Source organism: Anolis carolinensis, chromosome 3 (genome assembly GCF_035594765.1).
Source record: "Anolis carolinensis isolate JA03-04 chromosome 3, rAnoCar3.1.pri, whole genome shotgun sequence".
Lineage (NCBI taxonomy): Eukaryota > Metazoa > Chordata > Lepidosauria > Squamata > Dactyloidae > Anolis > Anolis carolinensis.
In genome coordinates, this window is record NC_085843.1 from 55,812,828 (window position 1) to 55,830,725 (window position 17,898).

At 41.7% G+C, this 17,898-nt stretch overlaps 2 protein-coding genes across 2 annotated transcripts; both read left to right on the forward strand.

The window, feature by feature from the left end:
* The first annotated feature begins 706 nt into the window (after positions 1-706).
* On the forward strand, positions 707-883 carry LOC134297410 (uncharacterized). Its single transcript, XM_062974958.1, has one exon. The coding sequence runs from the start codon at positions 707-709 to the stop codon at positions 881-883; it is 177 nt and encodes a 58-aa protein (XP_062831028.1).
* Positions 849-17,898, forward strand: bcl9 (BCL9 transcription coactivator). Its single transcript, XM_008107691.3, has 7 exons — positions 849-982; positions 2,449-2,765; positions 7,191-7,380; positions 8,016-8,112; positions 8,310-10,551; positions 13,528-13,788; positions 15,740-17,898. The coding sequence occupies exons 1-7, from the start codon at positions 930-932 to the stop codon at positions 16,840-16,842; spliced, it is 4,263 nt and encodes a 1,420-aa protein (XP_008105898.1). The 5' UTR covers positions 849-929; the 3' UTR covers positions 16,843-17,898.

Here is a 17,898-nt window from a genome sequence, read left to right on the forward strand (position 1 = left end):
ATATTTATCTAGTTACATTAACAATAGATCTCCTTGTTGTTTGATATTTGATGCAAAATTGTTTCAAACCTTTTTACAGTGAAGAGCAAATACTTTGTTTCCTTTAGTAATAATAATGATAACAGTAAGAACATGTGTAAAATATGCCCAGAGTCTGAATGGTCAGAGTATGCTAGAGATTGATTTAGCTGTTCTAAAAGTGGATAGTACCACCCAAAATATGATAAGTTAATTTTTGGCTATATTTATTGTTTGGTGAATATAGTTTATGATTATGAGTAAAAAAATTGTTATGAAAATCCTTTTCACCTTTCTTTTCATTCTATTGCCTTTATATATTTTTAAGAAGTAATGGTTGTCTATGTAAAGGTGATAAAGCTCAATAATTTGATTTTGAAAAAATACTGCGAGTCATGGTACAGATTATGTGTTTGTACATGATCTTAGATTGGACTACAGAGGAACGTAGCCCCTCTGTGTGTTAGATCTTGCACACCTGGTTATTACTTACATATCTAATACCTGAACAGTCACTGGCTGGAATGTACATTCAACTTCCGCCCAACAGAACCCCCTTTTTTTTTTTTAGTAAAGTAGAAAAATGCTTCCACATACAGTATGCCTTAGCAGGTTCTTTGCATTTTAAAAATATTGACTGTTTTTTGTTTGTTCTTTGCTGGTTGGTCTGATGTAGTGTGCCCTGGAGATGCGAGACTTCCTCACCACAGCAGGAGTCACTCATCTGGAGAATGCTGGAGCTGCAAGAGGGAAAGGCCCAGTCCAACAACAGAGAGAAGCCAAGAGGAAAAAAGCAAGCAGACCAACGGCACTGAGGAAAGCACGGGGCAGAAAGTGCTTCAGAACTAATAACAAGGGAACTTGACAAGAGCTTGTCAGTGTGTGTGTTTGTGTGCGTAGGATTTCTGTCAATGCATTCCAGTAACCCCAAAGTGAGAAATTCCCCATCAGGAAATGCCCAAAGGTAAGTAGTATTCATTACAAGGTTATAACAGAAGGGAATACAAAACAATGTTTGCCATATGTAATTACATCATTGAAAATCTCTATCCTGTGTTCTTCATCTTTTTAAAATTTTCTATGAGAAATGGACAATCCAACACAACAGTCACCCTCTCAGTGTGCTGTTTTATCAGGCATGGTCTGTTTCTTCAAAATTCTTTCTGAGAACCATGGTTTTCCCAGCACAGTTTTTCCACCTCTGTTGGATTCACATTGCAGTGAAATGATGAATAATCTTTGACTACCCCCATCCCATCCCCATTGAATCTCTCGGCACCACCTTCTGATTAGATAGAACAGCTTTAGAGAGGGGTGACAGGCTCAGCCTGTCTACTTGACAGCACACTTCACCCATGCTTTTATTTTATTAGTAAATTAAATACTGAAGCAAAGAGGGATATGTTTCCTTGTCAGATCTTTGGCTTGGTGTTCCGGGGAAAACACAACTTTCTTAGGCCAGAGAAGGTAGATTGTCCCTTTAAAAAACCACTTTGAAAATAAGTTGCAAAGGTATCAGCCTTGTAGCAGATATGTTAATTGAGAGATCACTTTGCACGAAGTAAACAAATGCTAAGCCAGAGAAGGGGAGAATAGACAGAGTAGGAACCTCTCTACTTTATTGCTCTAATTTCATCATATTTAGAATGCCCACTAATCTTATGAGTACATTCAGTTGATATACAGGTCTAGCAGTAGTCTGTCCACATAAGTCTATAATACCTATTTTGAACTTGCATGTTTTTGTTATCAAGGGAATCTAATCTTCTGGCTGTTGAATATTATTGTTAATCACTTCCATATTTTCACCACCTCTACCATGTTAAGAGTTTACAAAATAGAAAATGTAATGCACACACTTGTATAACTTGCATTTTCAACTTACTTTCAAAGACAGGTAAAATTTGCATCTTTCGGCTGAAAAGAAATGATAGTGATGTAACTCCTGTTGATTTGGGACAAGTAATTTATGATAGAAATCCACAATTGGGTGTTCGTTCAGCTGTAGTCTTATAAACCGGTTAGATCTTTCTTGGACTAGCTTTTATCCTGCAGTCGAACTGTGTTGCTTGAATCCAGGAGGTTGGCATTATAAAGTTTATGGTGCTCTGCTTATTTACTTTGTGCTGGTCTTAGCGAGAGGCACGTCTTTGTACATAGAAACCATTGTTTTTATTGACAGAAGTCACAGAGGTACATCTCTATATGAATTACTGCTTCCTAGGATCTGGATTGTTGCTGCTTTGCAGTATTCCTTCAAGTAGTTGTATTTCCAGCTGGATAGTAACACAAAATAGCAGCTGGATGGCATGGTTAAAATAGCTTATTGGTGCCGCATTCTATAACAAGACTGAGTTGGTGGCAAGTTCTGTGTACATTGGTATTGTATTTTTAATATAAATTTCTCTTTTCCTAATCTTTGCTTTCCAGTAGTCCCAAATCAAAGCAGGAGGTGATGGTCCGTCCCCCAACAGTGATGTCCCCATCTGGCAATCCCCAGCTGGACTCTAAATTCTCTAACCAGGGTAAACAGGGGGGCTCCACAGGCCAATCCCAGCCCTCTCCGTGTGACCCCAAGAGTGGGAGCCATACACCCAAAGTGCTCCCCGGACAAGGGGCAAGCATGGGGTTGAAGAATGGGGCTGGCAGTGGTTCAAAAGGGAAAGGAAAGAGAGAGAGGAGTATTTCAGCGGACTCGTTTGAACAGAGGGATGCTGGAACTCCCAGTGATGAATCTGAAATCAAAGGTATGTCTGCATGTGAAGATGCACAAATAGGGGATGGTATCAGTCATTAGTAACTTATCGCTTATCTTGCCTGTAATAGTTTGCCTTGTAAACCTCAGGGTTCTAGAAATAGAGCAAGTGAAAAAAAATAAAGTTAAATTTATGTATTGGGATGAATGAAAATTGTTACATAGAAATGGATTTGAAAAGTTACCATGACTAGCTGGTCTCCTGCAAAAATTGAAATTTGCTAGAGTGAGCCCTTGTTACTCAAAAAAAGGAACCTGTGTGACCTGACTATAGAAAAAACAAATTGTTCTTTAATAGTGTGTTGTTTCATATGCTTGATCAGAATGCAAGGCCCAGGAATCTATAGCATGCTAAAGACAATCCAGATGCCTAGCGGTGGGCTTCTCATACTTGGAAAACCAAATATGCATTCTCTGAGCATGTGAAAGGCCAAGGTTTAAAGGGAAAATCCATACTTAAAGATATGTGTATCATTCACAATTAACGTGTGTATATATGTATGCCTGTGAGCCCCCGGTGGCGCAGTGGATTAAACCGCTGAGCTGCTGAACTTGCTGACTGAAAGGTTGGTGGTTCAAATCCGAGGAGCGGATTTGAACCACCAGCTTCTGCCAACGTAGCAGTTCGAAAACATGCAAATGTGAGTAGATCAATAGGTACCACTCAGGTGGGATAGTAACAGCGTTCCATGCAGTCATGCCGGCCACATGACTACGGATAACGCAGGCTTTTCAGCTTAGAAATGGAGATGAGCACCAACCCCCAGTCAGACATGACGAGACTTAATGTCAGGGGAAAACCTTTACCTTTAACTTATATATTTTATACTCATCTACTGTGGGCCCTTTGTATCCACTGGGATTTAGTTGAGGATACCAAAATTCATGGATGCCCAAGTCCCATTGTCTACAGTGGCATAGTAAAACAGTGTTCTTTATATAAAGTGGTAAAATCAAGGTTTGCATTTAGAAATATTTTCATACTATGGATTGTTGAACCAGTTGATACAGAATCAATGAATTTTGAGGGCAGACTGTATTACCAGTAGATTGGAAGTAGCCAGTGGTGTCAATGCTCATTTTTTTGTAAGTCGCATCATTCAGTTTAGCTTTTTAAAGCTATGTATTTTGTAAATACTTCAGTTGGTATTTTCTATATTTGGACTGGCATCATAATGAGTTCCAATGCTGTATCATTAAGACACACAGAAGCTGAAATATTGCTATAAATAGAATTAAAAGTACGTTGAAAATGTACCTATTAAAAATAACAAATACAGATAATATAGCACCTTATTGACTTTATCCACCAGCAGTTAGTTCTCAGTGGCTTCTTGAAAGAAAAATGTTCACACCTGTCTCTGGAAGGACATGATGGAGGATGTCAGTCCAGCCTCTCTGGGATGGTTTCTAGAGCTTGATGCTGCTGCTATTCAGAAGGCCCTCTTCTGTATTGCTACTTGGCATACCTGAAAGGGTGATAGGAAGGCTCTCCTCTGATGATTTCAAGGCACAGGTAGCATTATGTAGGAGATCTTTCTAATAAACTGGACATGAGCCATATCAGTTGTAATGAGTTTTTCCTGGAAACAGACCAGTAGCTGTTTTAACAAGGGAGTTATGTGCTCCCTATAACTAGTTCAGTCAGTAGTCTGGCTGCAGCTCATTTAGTTAGCTGAAATTTCTGAACACTCTTCAAAGGTAGGCCCACATAGAGTGCAGTATAGTAATCCAAATAGCCCATAATGTTAATGTGATGGTATCCCACTGTGATCCCTTGGGATAGAGTGGGTTAAAATAACAACAAAGGAATGTAAGTTCCTCTAGAAGAAAGATGCAAGGAAAGAGAGAGCTCGCAGAACAAAAGAATTGCTCTTCAGATCCTTTATTTGAGCCATGCATTGGAGAGGGATACGTAGTTTTAGAGACTGTGAGTAGAAGCTTTGCTGCCACCCATTTTACCTGAAAGATTTCATTCCCTTTGTGCCAATTTAACAGGCCTAATTTTTACATTTATTAATAATTACTATGTCCACATACTTGAACTAGAGCCTTGACTGAGGTAGGAAAAGCATGTCTGTTAGCACTCTGTGGCATTGGGGGAGGCAGATCTAATCTCTCAGTCCCAGAGGGTCTGTTCTGCTTAAAAGTGTCATAGGAACTGTTCGCACAAGGCTTAGGAGTGCTACTGTTGGGCTTGTGGTAGTGTTGTTTGTGTAAATCCCATGTGCTGTACATGGGAGTTGTCTTAATCGGCTAACATGGTTTACTGCATTCAGCAGTCACCTTCTTGCATTCACACAAATAGCACGCACGCTTGAGTGGTGCTTAACCACAAGTCTGTTTGGCTCTGTGCAAGCTCAAGACACTCAGGGGAGCCACCAGCTGTAGTAAAGCAAGCAAAAGCATGCAATTATATCTGCTCAGCCCAGGTTTTCCCAGTTGACCCTCCTTCTCCTTCACTTATTTACTTTTTCCTTTACCTTTCGTTTGTAAGCCTGCAGGCGAAACCTTTGTATGGTGTTTACTGTTTGTGCAAATGCTTTGCACTGTTAAGTAATCAAATAATTAAGGTTCTGAATTTTTTTATTGGGATTCTTTTTATACTGTCAGCACCTTTGACTTAAGACTGATCACCTGTACTCAAGCGTTCCATTTTTGTGTGAGCCAGGAATATTATATTGTCAGATTTTTTAAGAAACGAAAGTCCTCTTGCATTCAGGCAGGCCCCGAGTTACAAACATCCAACTTACAAACAACTCATAGTTAAGAATGGGGATGAGACAACAGGAAGTAAGAGAAATCTATCCCTTGGAAGGACAATTCACTCTTGGAAGAGTTATCATGGGGAAAAGGTGTCTCCACTGAGCCTTATCACCAATCCTTGTTTCCACATCAAGCCAAAATTTTCAAAATCTAATTCTCACAGGGACAGAAAGTGAGCTGAAATCTTTTGAACAGGGGCACAAACGGCAAAAGAAAAACTACATATGCTATCCAAGGCTTAAAAAAACCCTCTTCCATATGCTATCCAAAGCTAAAAAATAGTTTTGGCTGGATTGGAGTTAGACTTAAAAATGTACCTATTATGACTTACAAACAAATTCAATTTAAGCACAAATCTACAGAACCTATCTTGTTCATAATTTGGGGACTGCCTGTATATTCTGTATATGTTTTAGATAATTTTGCTTAGGATGCAGAAGGAGTATTAAGGGCAAGCAAGAAAGGTGCTCAGGGGTCAGGTGCTGGATAAAAACAGTTTGGAGTTCTTCTGGGGTGCTAGCAGAACAGTTTTGCATGTTTGGTGCTTTAATTTTAGTTCCCGACTCTGAAATGTCTTAGTTGTTTACAAATGTCTTTTTTCAGTAATAGACTTTCTAACATTTTTTTTCTTGCCTTGGGGTATAAAGTTTAGATATCCCATAGCCAGTGACACATTTTTTAAAAAGCTAGGTGGCTGCACTTGAATGGATACAGTGCCTGGATAGCAGGTCATCTTTCCTAATTCTTAAATTTTGTGTGAAAGACTGCAGTTTTGGACTTGGGAGTGTGAAGCCATCTTTTCCGCTAAAACCCATAAAAAATCTTTTGTTTCTTACTGTGTATTATTGTCTTATTTATAACAGCATAAGAATTTATTTTTTTATCTTTCTTAGCCTTTGAATCAAACTTATTCTTTTTGCAGTGGTTCCTACACCAGATAATTTTGGTCTCCAATACCCAAATCCCCAGCCAGCATAGTTGGGGATTCTAGGAGTTGTATCCCAGCCACAGCTTGGGGTACCCAAAATTGAGAACTCCTGCCTTTAAGTGTTGATAGCAGTTTTTTTAAAAATATGGAAATTATATATTACTCAGGGACAAAATCCACACAATGAATATTCTCTTGTCTATTAATATGTTGCTTAGTTATGCTTGCCTTGCTTTTGGTCAATCCCGTTAAGGAAGTGGCATAAATCTCCTTAAAAACACATGTATTATGCACTCCTATCTGATGTGTCAAGATGGAAGCAATTCATCCTGTGTTAGGTTTATATTGGTAGTAATTTGTATATAAAGTATATTAAATATTGTAGGTATACTCATTTGCAGAGAGACAAGTTGAGTTTTGTTAACTGACTCGAACTCTGGAAAAGCCTTTCATCTAGCCAAAATGTAAAAGATTGAATAACTTGCAATTGGAGGGATTTGGTAAAACCTTACTTGAGACCAATCAGATTGGAATATATTGAGTAATGAAGTTTGACAAATACATAATGTTGTTTAAAACAATACTGCTAGTATGTAAAGTGTATTAACAGAGGTCTAGTGGGAGCTCGCAGAACCAAAGTAAATAGGGATGCAAGAGTGTGTGATCGGATTTCAATTTCTATCATGTCTTGATGCTGAGGTCTCTCTGCTTCCTTAATTTCAGATATTGGTTCTGCTGATCATACAAAACCACAAGATTCCCAACATACAATGCACTCCATGACACCTTCAAATCCTTCGGTCCCACGTTCCTCCACACCTTCCCATGGTCAGGCCGCCAGTTCAGAGCCAGGTAGCCTACAAAAGACTCCATCCAAAGTTGTCTATGTCTTTTCAACAGAGATGGCTAATAAGTAAGTGAATCTTTGATTCCATGGGAGATATCTACAGTATCTGGTTTAGTTTATGAGATAACTGAAGACATCTTCACACATGCATGTTCCAACCTGGCTTATGATAACTGCATATTGGTGTGTGTGTGTGTGAGTGTACATGTGTTGCTAGTCACATTGAGTGAAGGTCAGAACACCTGTTGAAATAAGATTTCTGTACCTCCATCATATCGCAAGGCAGGGTTGGTTCAATGTATATTTGTTTTTAAACTGCAGTAGGATTCATGCAGGAAAGTGAAAATTATTTCTCCTATGGACAATGTTATACTTTGTATGGACACGCAGGAGGAGGATGATTGTTTGCAGCCTTACATCATTGGATTCTTGTAATTGGTTACCTTAATTTTGCATAAGAGCAATAAGATTTATCTAAAAAAAAGCATTATGATAGGCTATTTGGAATAAATATTAATAGGCTAGGACTTTTAAGAAATGTGTATGTTTCAGTATCAAGGAGCAGGGCCGAAATTTTCTTTTATGCTGTTGGTCTACATGTGTTTTATTACAGTCTGTGTTACAAAAAAGGATCCAGAGTTTGTGTGAATGAAAAACCAGCATGCTCAATGATTCTCAGTTGCATCTGTTTGTCTTCTCAGGGCTGCAGAAGCTGTGCTGAAGGGACAAGTGGAAACCATTGTTTCCTTTCACATTCAAAATATCTCTAATAAGGCGGAACGAAACACTGTACCTTTAGTAAGTACATCCACTGGAGGAAAATGGGGATAGAGGTGAGAGGAGGTTGTGCGTGGCATAGATGAGAATGTTTTTTGAGTGATTGCTCCAGCTTTAAGGCATAAACAAAATTGGTCAAGTGTAACCTGAATGTTTAGATTTCTTATCCAGATGTTTCTAAGCTAGAACCATCTAAAATCATTTTGTCTTCTCTTTAGAACACACAGATTCCACCACTCCGAAATGATACAAAGCCCCAAGTTCCCTCACAGTTGCCTGTTTCTCAGGAGCAAACTCCTCCCCAGAATGCCAAAATGCAGCAAACTCCACCCATTCCAGTGCCAGCACCAGCACCAAAATCTACTGGCCCTCCTTGCCCTATTGATCAGGACAATCCTGGATTGGAGAGTAAAGGGATGTCTGTAGGAAGTCCTGCAAACTCTACCCCACTGCAAACAGAAGGATTTGGGCAAACCTCAACTCCTAATAATCGACCAGTTAGTCCAGTGTCCCAAGGGAGCAATAGCTCCACTGCAGACCCTAAAGGTCCCAGCCAGCAGGTATCTGGAGGGGACCCACCAAACATGGGTGAAAATCCAGATGGATTGTCCCAGGAACAGCTGGAGCACAGAGAACGTTCGTTGCAGACTCTACGTGATATTCAGCGTATGCTTTTCCCAGATGAGAAGGAATTTGCTGGAGGCCAAGCTGGAGGTCCTCCACCAAATTCTGGAGTGTTAGATGGTCCCCAAAAGAAACCAGAAGGCCCAATACAGGCCATGATGGCTCAATCCCAAAGTTTAGGCAAAGGGCCTGGACCCCGGACAGAAGGAGGGCCCCCTTTTGGTCCCCAAGGCCACAGAGACATGCCATTCTCACCAGATGAAGTTGGACCACCATCCATAAACTCTCAGTCTGGCCCTATAGGACCAGATCATCTGGATCACATGACTCCTGAACAGGTGGCTTGGCTTAAACTGCAACAAGAGTTCTATGAGGAGAAGAGGAGAAAACAAGAACAGGTTGTGCAGCAGTGTTCTTTACAGGATATGATGGTTCACCAGCATGGGCCTCGAGGGTTGGTCAGAGGCCCCCCACCTCCATATCAGATGACCCCAGGTGAAGGCTGGGGACCCGGGGGCCCAGAACCCTTTCCTGAAAGCATGGCTATGCCCCACTCACTGCCCCCAAGGGGCATGGCCCCCCATCCCAATGTACCTGGCAGTCAGATGCGGTTGCCTGGATTTCCTGGAATGATAAATCCTGACATAGAGGGCCCCAATGTCCCTGTCCCAACTCCCCCATCTAGACCTGGGCTTTCTGGTGTGCCTTGGCCAGAGGATGTGCCAAAACTTCCAGATGGCCGAAACTTCCCTCCCGGGCAGGGTGTGTTCAGTGGCCCTGGTCGAGGGGAAAGGTTTCCAAATCCTCAGAGCTTGTCTGAGGAAATGTTTCAACAACAGCTAGCCGAAAAACAACTAGGACTTCCCCCTGGTATGAGCATAGAAGGAATCAGGCCTGGCATGGAGATAAGCCGAATGATTCCCCCTCAAAGACATATGGAGCCTGGCAATAACCCTATCTTTCCACGCATGCCAGTTGATGGATCCATGAGTCCCTCCAGAGGAGACTTCCCAAAAGGAATGCAACCTCAGATGACAGCAGGTAGAGAGATGGAATTTGGGATGGGCCCCAGTAACATGAAAGGAGATGTCAATCTGAATGTTAACATGAGTTCCAATCCACCAATGATACCTCAAAAAATGAGGGAAGCTGGAGTAGGCCCAGAGGAAATGATGAAGATGCGCCCAGGAGTCCCAGAAATGCTCCCCTCTCAGCAGAAAATGGTACCCTTGCCATTTGGTGAGCACCCCCAGCAGGACTACGCAATGGGCCCAAGACCTTTCCATCCAATGTCTCAGGGCCCAGGTGTTGGTCTCCGGAATCACAGAGAACAAGTAGGGCCTGACCAAAGGACTAACAACCGGCTTAGCCACATGCCACCACTACCTCTGAACCCCTCCAGTAACCCAAACAGCCTCAACACAGCTCCTCCAGTTCAACGCAATCTAGGACGCAAACCTTTGGATGTCTCTGTTGGTGCCAGCCAGGTTCATTCTCCAGGCATAAATCCACTGAAATCTCCCACCATGCGCCAGGTCCAGTCTCCTATGTTGGGTTCCCCCTCTGGGAACCTCAAGTCCCCCCAGACTCCATCGCAACTGGCAGGGATATTGGCAGGTCCGACTGCTGTAGCCGCTGCTGCTTCAATCAAATCCCCCCCTGTGATGGGTTCTGCTGCCGCATCTCCTGTCCATCTCAAATCACCGTCCCTCCCTGCACCTTCTCCTGGATGGACTTCATCTCCAAAACCCCCGTTACAGAGTCCTGGAATCCCACCCAACCACAAAACGTCTCTTGCCATGTCATCACCAGCCATGATGGGAAATGTTGAATCAGGTCAGTGCCACTCCTCCAAATCCTGTTTTTGGTCAGTAATGGTTTCAGTTAGAGGCTAATTACTCAAGAAGGCACTGGATCGTATTTGATTCTGGAAGCTAAGCAGAGCTAAGCCTGGTTAATACTTGGAAGTAGGGCTAGGTCTACAAGAGAATACTAGATGCTGTAGGCTATATTTTAGAGGAAGACAGTGGCAGGCCACCTCTTGAGTATTCCTTGCCTAAGAAAAACCTATTTGATTCATGGGGTTGTCATGAGCCAACAAGTGACTTTGAAGATAGGGGGATGCATCTCCCTTCACACATGGATTACAGCACTTCTCTTAACATGGTTTTTCCCAGTTGCCATTTTTCAGCAGTTTGGTTCATATAAACTCGCTGTTTCTGTTGGTAAAGGGCCTGGGGGAATGTTCTTCCATGGGGTGGTGGCTTGTAAGGGTGCATTGAATAGTACTAACTGGTGGATGGTACTTCATACTCTGGAGTGATGTGTGCACAGATGGAACAAACTGATGCATCTCTATAGTTAAACAACGTAACTTTTGGCATACAGACAAGGTTGCAGGATCTGATCTAATCAGAAGCAGGTCGGCTTTGTCTCCCATCTAAATTTGGAGGGAGTACTAATTATGTGTGGACAGGAAGAATGCTTTGCTTAATTCCTGTGATTTCTTGTGCTTCCTGACAATCACAAGAAAATGTAGAATGGGTGTTCTCTGTCATGGGATGAATCCTGTGATAATTTTCTGCTGTAAAGAGAACCCTGTAATTGACTGACTGAAATAAGGAAATTTGTAATGGGGATGTTCTCATTAAATAATTTAGAGTGGGTAAACAGCCCTTGGTAAACACTCTATGCTCTGCCTGACTTCACATATCTTCCTATGGGAGTAAGTTATTGGATCAGAGATTTGGCTCAGATGCCAGTTGAATTCTTCCATGGATCTTGCCATTCCACAAAATGCAGCTCCCACCCTCCAATCTTGATTTACATGGTCTCATTTGCCCTGCAGAATTGCAAGTCCCAGTTAATCTTCCAGATTTATAGCTTAAAGGCGACTGACTGCTCTCATCCTACAAGGTTCTAATAAAGCTACTCCCCAGCGTACAGTGTTTGCATGCAGTTATTTGATGGAGATAGGCTTGGGAGCTCTTCAGCCTGTGAAATCACATTATTCCAGGAATTAGGAAGGCAGCTAAGATACCTGCTGGACTATATTGCCCTCTAGTGTTTTTGAGTAATAGCTGCAATGGCATGCAATAGCATGTTTGCCTTTTTAGATAGTTGAGTGTCTGAAACAGCTTGTCAAGTGGATTTTCCAAGCATGACTGTGGCTTTTCAATTCAAAGGCATAGCCATACTAGTCTGGATCAGTTTGCAGAAGGAACTTGTAACGCCTTTTGGACTGAGAGAAGTTGGTAGCATAAGCTTTTGTAGACCACACATTTCATCAAATGTGTGGAGTACAGTGAGAGATGAAGTAGATTTAAGTCTACAAAAGCTTATGCTATCAGCGTTTTTCTCTCATTTAGTCTCAGAGGTGCTACAAGATCCATTTGTATACTGTGCTTTTCAAAAAAGGCATACACTTTGGAAAAATTATTGTGAATACCATAAAGCCCCCTTTACACAGCCCTCCACCTCTGATCTGGACAACCCACAGCTTGTATTATCTCCACCTTTACAGTACATGAATGCCTGAGGTGGTGAGACCCACAGGTAGATCACAAGACTGTGGTGCGATATATCACTGATGTTGAAAATCAGACATGGAGTCCCTTTTATACTCAGTTAATGTAAGAAGCCATGACAAAGACTAAAGTGGCATTTTGTTAAAATTTGAATTAAATTTGAATTAAAAATTGCATTTGAATTAAAATGACTTGTACCATTATGTAATCAAACACCAAATACAACTGGAATAAGGTTTTTTTCCTTCTATTTTTCACTTGATGTTTTGGCTTATGGGAGTTAATATCCAGTTAAGACCCAGTTTATTTCATTTATGCATCCATTCAGTCTGTCCTAGTCTAGAGTGAAATCTCACTGACAGGATATAAAAAAATCTGCATTCTAAAGTAAATAATTTAATGTTGTTTTTTTCTTATTTTGTGGAGAAAAAGAAAATAATGTTTAACGTATTGGTTAGCTCTTTTATATTGAGCCACCATTTTGTAATACAGTGTTCCCTCACTTATCGCTGGGTTTAGGTTCCAGGACCACCCGCAATAAGTGAAAATCTGCAAAGTAGGGACACTATATTTATTTTAATATTTATACATTATTTTAGTAGTTATACGCTATTTTAAGTCTTTATCAACCAATCGTGTGTTGATAAATCACCTCCTTCTCCTCCCGTTGCCACTTAGGCTCCTTTTTTCTCCCTTCAGTTTCTCCTTCCTCCCTTCTTGTAATTTTTTATGATTTATAATAGTCTTTTAGAGTTTATTGAAAAACCGTGAAACAGCGAATCTGTGAACCGTGAAGTAGTGAGGGAACACCGTAGTTACTGAATTCTACTAGCTGTTTGGCATTACTTTGTATGTGTACATGGAGAAAATCGTGCTTAATCATGTTAGATGATCTGATCTTGAAACTTCCTTAATCTATCAGATGTCTAGGATGTGTTTGTGTGCTGAAATTTGTGGAAGCTGCTTTTTTGAAATATAGAATTACCTATATAGGCTAGGGATTCTGGCCATTATAGCCCAAAAAGTCATTTTGCATAGTGAAGGATTAGGTGTCTTGAAAATCCCAAGGTTCATCTCCTGTCATCTTCAGAGAACCTCAGCCAGTCGGATGATAGGCAAGATTAGGTAAACCAATGTTTTGACTGTGTAGAGTAGCTTCTTATGAACACATTGACATTGAGTCTAGAGCACCAAAAATACTTGAGGTCACAGACCTGTAGAGGAGCTCCCTAAGGGTAATGTTAGATAAGTGTCGACAATGAGTTAACTTGTACTTTTTTTAAAGGTGGCCCACCCCCTTCAACGGTTAGCCAGGCTGCTCCTGTGACTCTTCCTGGAAACCTTCCTTCAAGCAGTCCGTACACAATGCCCCCAGAGCCCACCTTGTCTCAAAACCCTCTCTCCATCATGATGTCCCGGATGTCCAAGTTTGCAATGCCTAGTTCGACACCGCTCTACCATGATGCTATCAAGACGGTAGCCTCCTCAGATGATGACTCTCCCCCAGCGCGTTCCCCAAATTTGCCGCCAATGAACAATCTTTCGGGTAAGAAACAAATCCCCCGAGGTTGCTGCACTTAATAGATAATAGAACTTCATGCTGTTTGTGTGCCAGAGGAAGAAGATATTAAGAAAAATAGCAATTGCTGTGTAATTTACAGAAACTTGTTCAATATCCCTGTTGCAGCTGAGACATTGCAAGAGTTCATGGTGCTAAATGTAAAATTTACATCAGAGTAATTGAATGTTACGTTTAGCAAGAGGTTTTTCCGGCAAAGCAGCGATTCCCAAACTCTTGTCCTCCAGGGGTTTTGGATTTCTACTCCCATAAGCGTCACCTGCTTTGACAAGTGATCAGGAATTCTACAGGGCCAGAGGGCCAACATTTGAGATGCATTGCTGTAAATAGTTCCAGAAATTAGTGTGTCATCCTCCCTTCCTTCAAATTCCATCACCAGCACTTTTGTGTATTTTTCCATGTGGAGTATTGTGACTTTCCAATTTTGGAGCCAATACTTGTTTTCATTGAATAGGATAAAAGAGTGGGGATTCCTCTTTCATCTGAGAAGTTTACATAAAAGGATATGAATTAATTCTCTATTTAAGAATCATTCTGATGTTCAGTGTGTTACTACAGTAGACAGGTCATGTGTGTACTCTTAGTTCTCACACATGTCTTGCAAAAAGTGAGCAGATAGTAATTTTATTTTAGGCTAAGTGGAGTTTAAAATGGTATTGAGCTGTGTCAAGCTGATGTGAATGGTGAGGCCTTGGCTTCCAAAGATGTGGTCCTGTTGTTGATTGAAACTCCAGGATAGTCAGGCTTTATCAGGAGTGGGGAGTTTGTGGGCTACATCTCCCATCAGCCCTAGATGGGCAGCAGTGAGGGATGATGTGGGTTATAGTACATCTGTAGAGGGCCCCATTTTGCTTACCGCTATGGTAGATGGTACAATTCTTGTTTTGTGAAGGCACCCATTTTTCTTCAATAAGCACGTTGGAAACAAAGATGACAAAGTTTTCCAGCAGTAAAGTTCAGTGATGCTGTTGTGGAATATATTAGGCTGGATTCCTACTGATCTTACTTATTTCTTCATTGGATTATCTACTCCTGTGAGGCTATTCTTTGCCTAAAATAATGGTACTTCCTTGTAACATCCTTTTTTCTCATTAGAGCATTACTAAATGTTTTCTACTGCCAGACTACATTAATGGTTTTCATACTTTTAGGAAGATACTGATAATATCCTTTCTGATATTTGACTATTGCTTCTGGGCATGCACTGAGCTAAGAAAGTGGTATGTTCTCAAGGCTTGGTCTTAATGAACTGCCAGCACCCTAGGTTGCCTTTAAATTCTTTACAGCAAGAATGTGTAACTAGAAATCGTGTGGCTGCAGTTCATTTCTCACTTTCATTGTATAATTTAGGGTGATTGAGGTGTATTCAGTTTAGTAATATCTGAAATACTCTTAGGTTGCTCATGTTCCAGTGTAACAGGTAAGTCATATAGTACCTTAGCCAGCCTGAAACATCCACTTTTGTTAGTTGTATTTGTGCGATCAGCATAAGAGCGTAAATCCATACACAAAATAAGTGAATTTGCCTCACCCCTCTATAATTGCTCATGTGAAAAATTATGTAAGTATCTTGTGAATAAGGAAACTGGAAAAACCAGGGCTCAGGCTTCAGTGGAAAATCTCTGTGGACAGAGGAGACTCTATATATTACAAATCCCTTTTTCTGCTAGGACAAAGGGGTGTGGAGCTGGCACACTCACTTCCTCATTATGTCCAACACTTAAAGAGGGCTTTATTGTAAGTGGAAAATAAGAGTCCATAAGGCCAAATACTCTGGAAGAATCATGAATTGAATGCAATAATGAGGACTATAGATACCTTAAAAGTTTGGGGAAAGGGGATTTGTAGTAAAATTTCATAATAGAAAGTTTTTTCTCTTCATTTACTTTGTTCTCCTTTTATTTTTCTCTCTCCCTAGGCATTAATTCCCAGAATCCTCGTCTTTCAGGTCCTAACCAGTCGGGCCCGATGCCAACTCTTAGCCCAATGGGAATGACTCAGCCTCTAACTCACACTAACCAGATGCCCTCTCCAAATGCTATGGGGCCCAGTATACCTCCTCATGGGGTCTCTGTTGGACCCGGCCTCATGTCACATAATCCAATGATGGGTCATGGTTCCCAAGAGCCGCCAATGGTACCTCAAGGACGCCTGGGCTTCCCACAGGGCTTTCCTCCAGTACAGTCACCTCCCCAGCAGGTGCCATTTCCACACAATGGACCTAGTGGAGGACCAGGCAGCTTTCCAGCTGGAATGAGCTTCCATGGTGAAGGACCTCTGGGGCGTCCCACCAACATGCCCCAAAGTTCAGCAGATCCAGCACTTTGCAAGCCTGGAGGTCCTGTGGGACCAGACGCTTTCACTGTCCTAGGAAATAATATGCCTTCAGTTTTTACTGATCCAGATCTGCAGGAAGTGATTCGCCCTGGAGCCACTGGAATACCAGAATTTGACCTATCCAGGATTATTCCATCTGAGAAGCCTAGCCAGACACTACAATATTTCCCTCGTGGGGAAGTGCCAGGCCGCAAGCAACCCCAGGGTGTTGGGCCTGGCTTTTCTCACATGCAGGGGATGATGGGAGACCAGAATCCAAGAATGGGGCTGGCATTACCTGGCATGGGAGGCCCGGGGCCAGTGGGCACACCAGATATCCCCCTCGGAACAGCATCCTCCATGCCAGGCCATAACGTAATGAGACCACCTGCCTTTCTGCAACAAGGCATGATGGGACCTCACCACCGGATGATGTCACCAGCACAAACAGCAATGCCTGGCCAACCCACTCTTATGAGCAACCCAGTAGGCATGATCCCAGGCAAGGACCGAGCTCCTGCTGGGCTCTATAGCCACCCAGGACCTGTGGGTTCCCCTGGCATGATGATGTCAATGCAGGGCATGATAGGACCCCAACAGAACATCATGATTCCTCCACAGATGAGACCCCGGGGCATGGCTGGTGATGTAGGCATGGGAGGATTTAGCCAAGGCCCTGGAAACCCAGGGAACATGATGTTTTAAGCTGCTACATAAAGACTGGATGGTTCCAATCCTTGTTGAGATGAGATTCCAGGTCCTGACAGCTCCAGGAGCACAGTTTGGCCATGCAATAGGTGAAAACGGACCAGAGGATGCTTTGGGAAATCTCGAATGTATGGAATTACCTGAAAACAAATGAATTCATTTTAACAGGTTGTTTTTTTAAGATTTATTTTTTAAAAATTATTTTTGTGTACTTGGGTATCCTGTGATGGCACCTGCTTTGAGAATCTGTAGCTGTATTTTGAGAATTGCCATTTGTCACAAGTTGCACCATTCTCTGTATGTTTACGTCCTTTGGACTGACTTCTCCCAGGACTCTGTTATTTTGGGGGGTTATTTTTGTGTACTGTACTATATTGTAAAAGGGATTTTAGCAGAGACTTTAGTCTTTGGGGTGAGAGGCTGTTTACTTTTAGGTGGAAAATCCATCTTCAAAACTTTGGACTATTTTCCTTCAACTCCAATGTATAGAAAAACCAAACTACGACCTCAGAGCAGAGTATTAATGAAAAGCACAAAAGGAACTTAAGTTCAGTGAGGGGGAATCTTTTAAAAAAAATAAGTTAAGGACATATTTTTCAAATTATGGAGTGCTGTCCAGCACCTTTTTGTCTCTCCCTCCCACTTCTTTAAAAAAAAGCCTCTTGGTCCTCCCTACCCCTTTACTGTCGTCTCCTCTGGCAGCTGCAATACATTGTATTATTTTGGGGAGCATATCTAGGAGAGCCCCTTCTCATGCTGGGAGTGATGCCACTTTCAGGAAGAGGCTGGACTTTGACACTGTTACATCCTACAGTAGTCTTACTGTTTCTTATATCCCTTTTCTTAGAAACCCTGCCCCCCCCCCCCCAAGTGACTATTAACGTGGGAGTGGATCAGACACTAAAAGTTATCCTGACTTTTTTGTGGCTATTTTTTTTGTTCCCCAGCGTAAAACGTTCTGTGTAACCTCCATTAAATTTGGTACAAAACCACTTGCCAGGGCTGTGGTGTCAGAAAAATAAAATATATTGTTTCTTACAAAAAACAAACAAA

Excerpts from the sequence above, each read along its gene's own strand:
- bcl9 (XM_008107691.3), top strand. The coding sequence starts at position 930 with ATGCATTCCAGTAACCCCAAAGTGAGAAATTCCCCATCAGGAAATGCC. Across the intron at positions 2,766-7,190 it reads TGATGAATCTGAAATCAAAG|ATATTGGTTCTGCTGATCAT; the intron begins GTATGTCTGCAT and ends CCTTAATTTCAG. Across the intron at positions 7,381-8,015 it reads TCAACAGAGATGGCTAATAA|GGCTGCAGAAGCTGTGCTGA; the intron begins GTAAGTGAATCT and ends TTGTCTTCTCAG.
- LOC134297410 (XM_062974958.1), top strand. The coding sequence starts at position 707 with ATGCGAGACTTCCTCACCACAGCAGGAGTCACTCATCTGGAGAATGCT.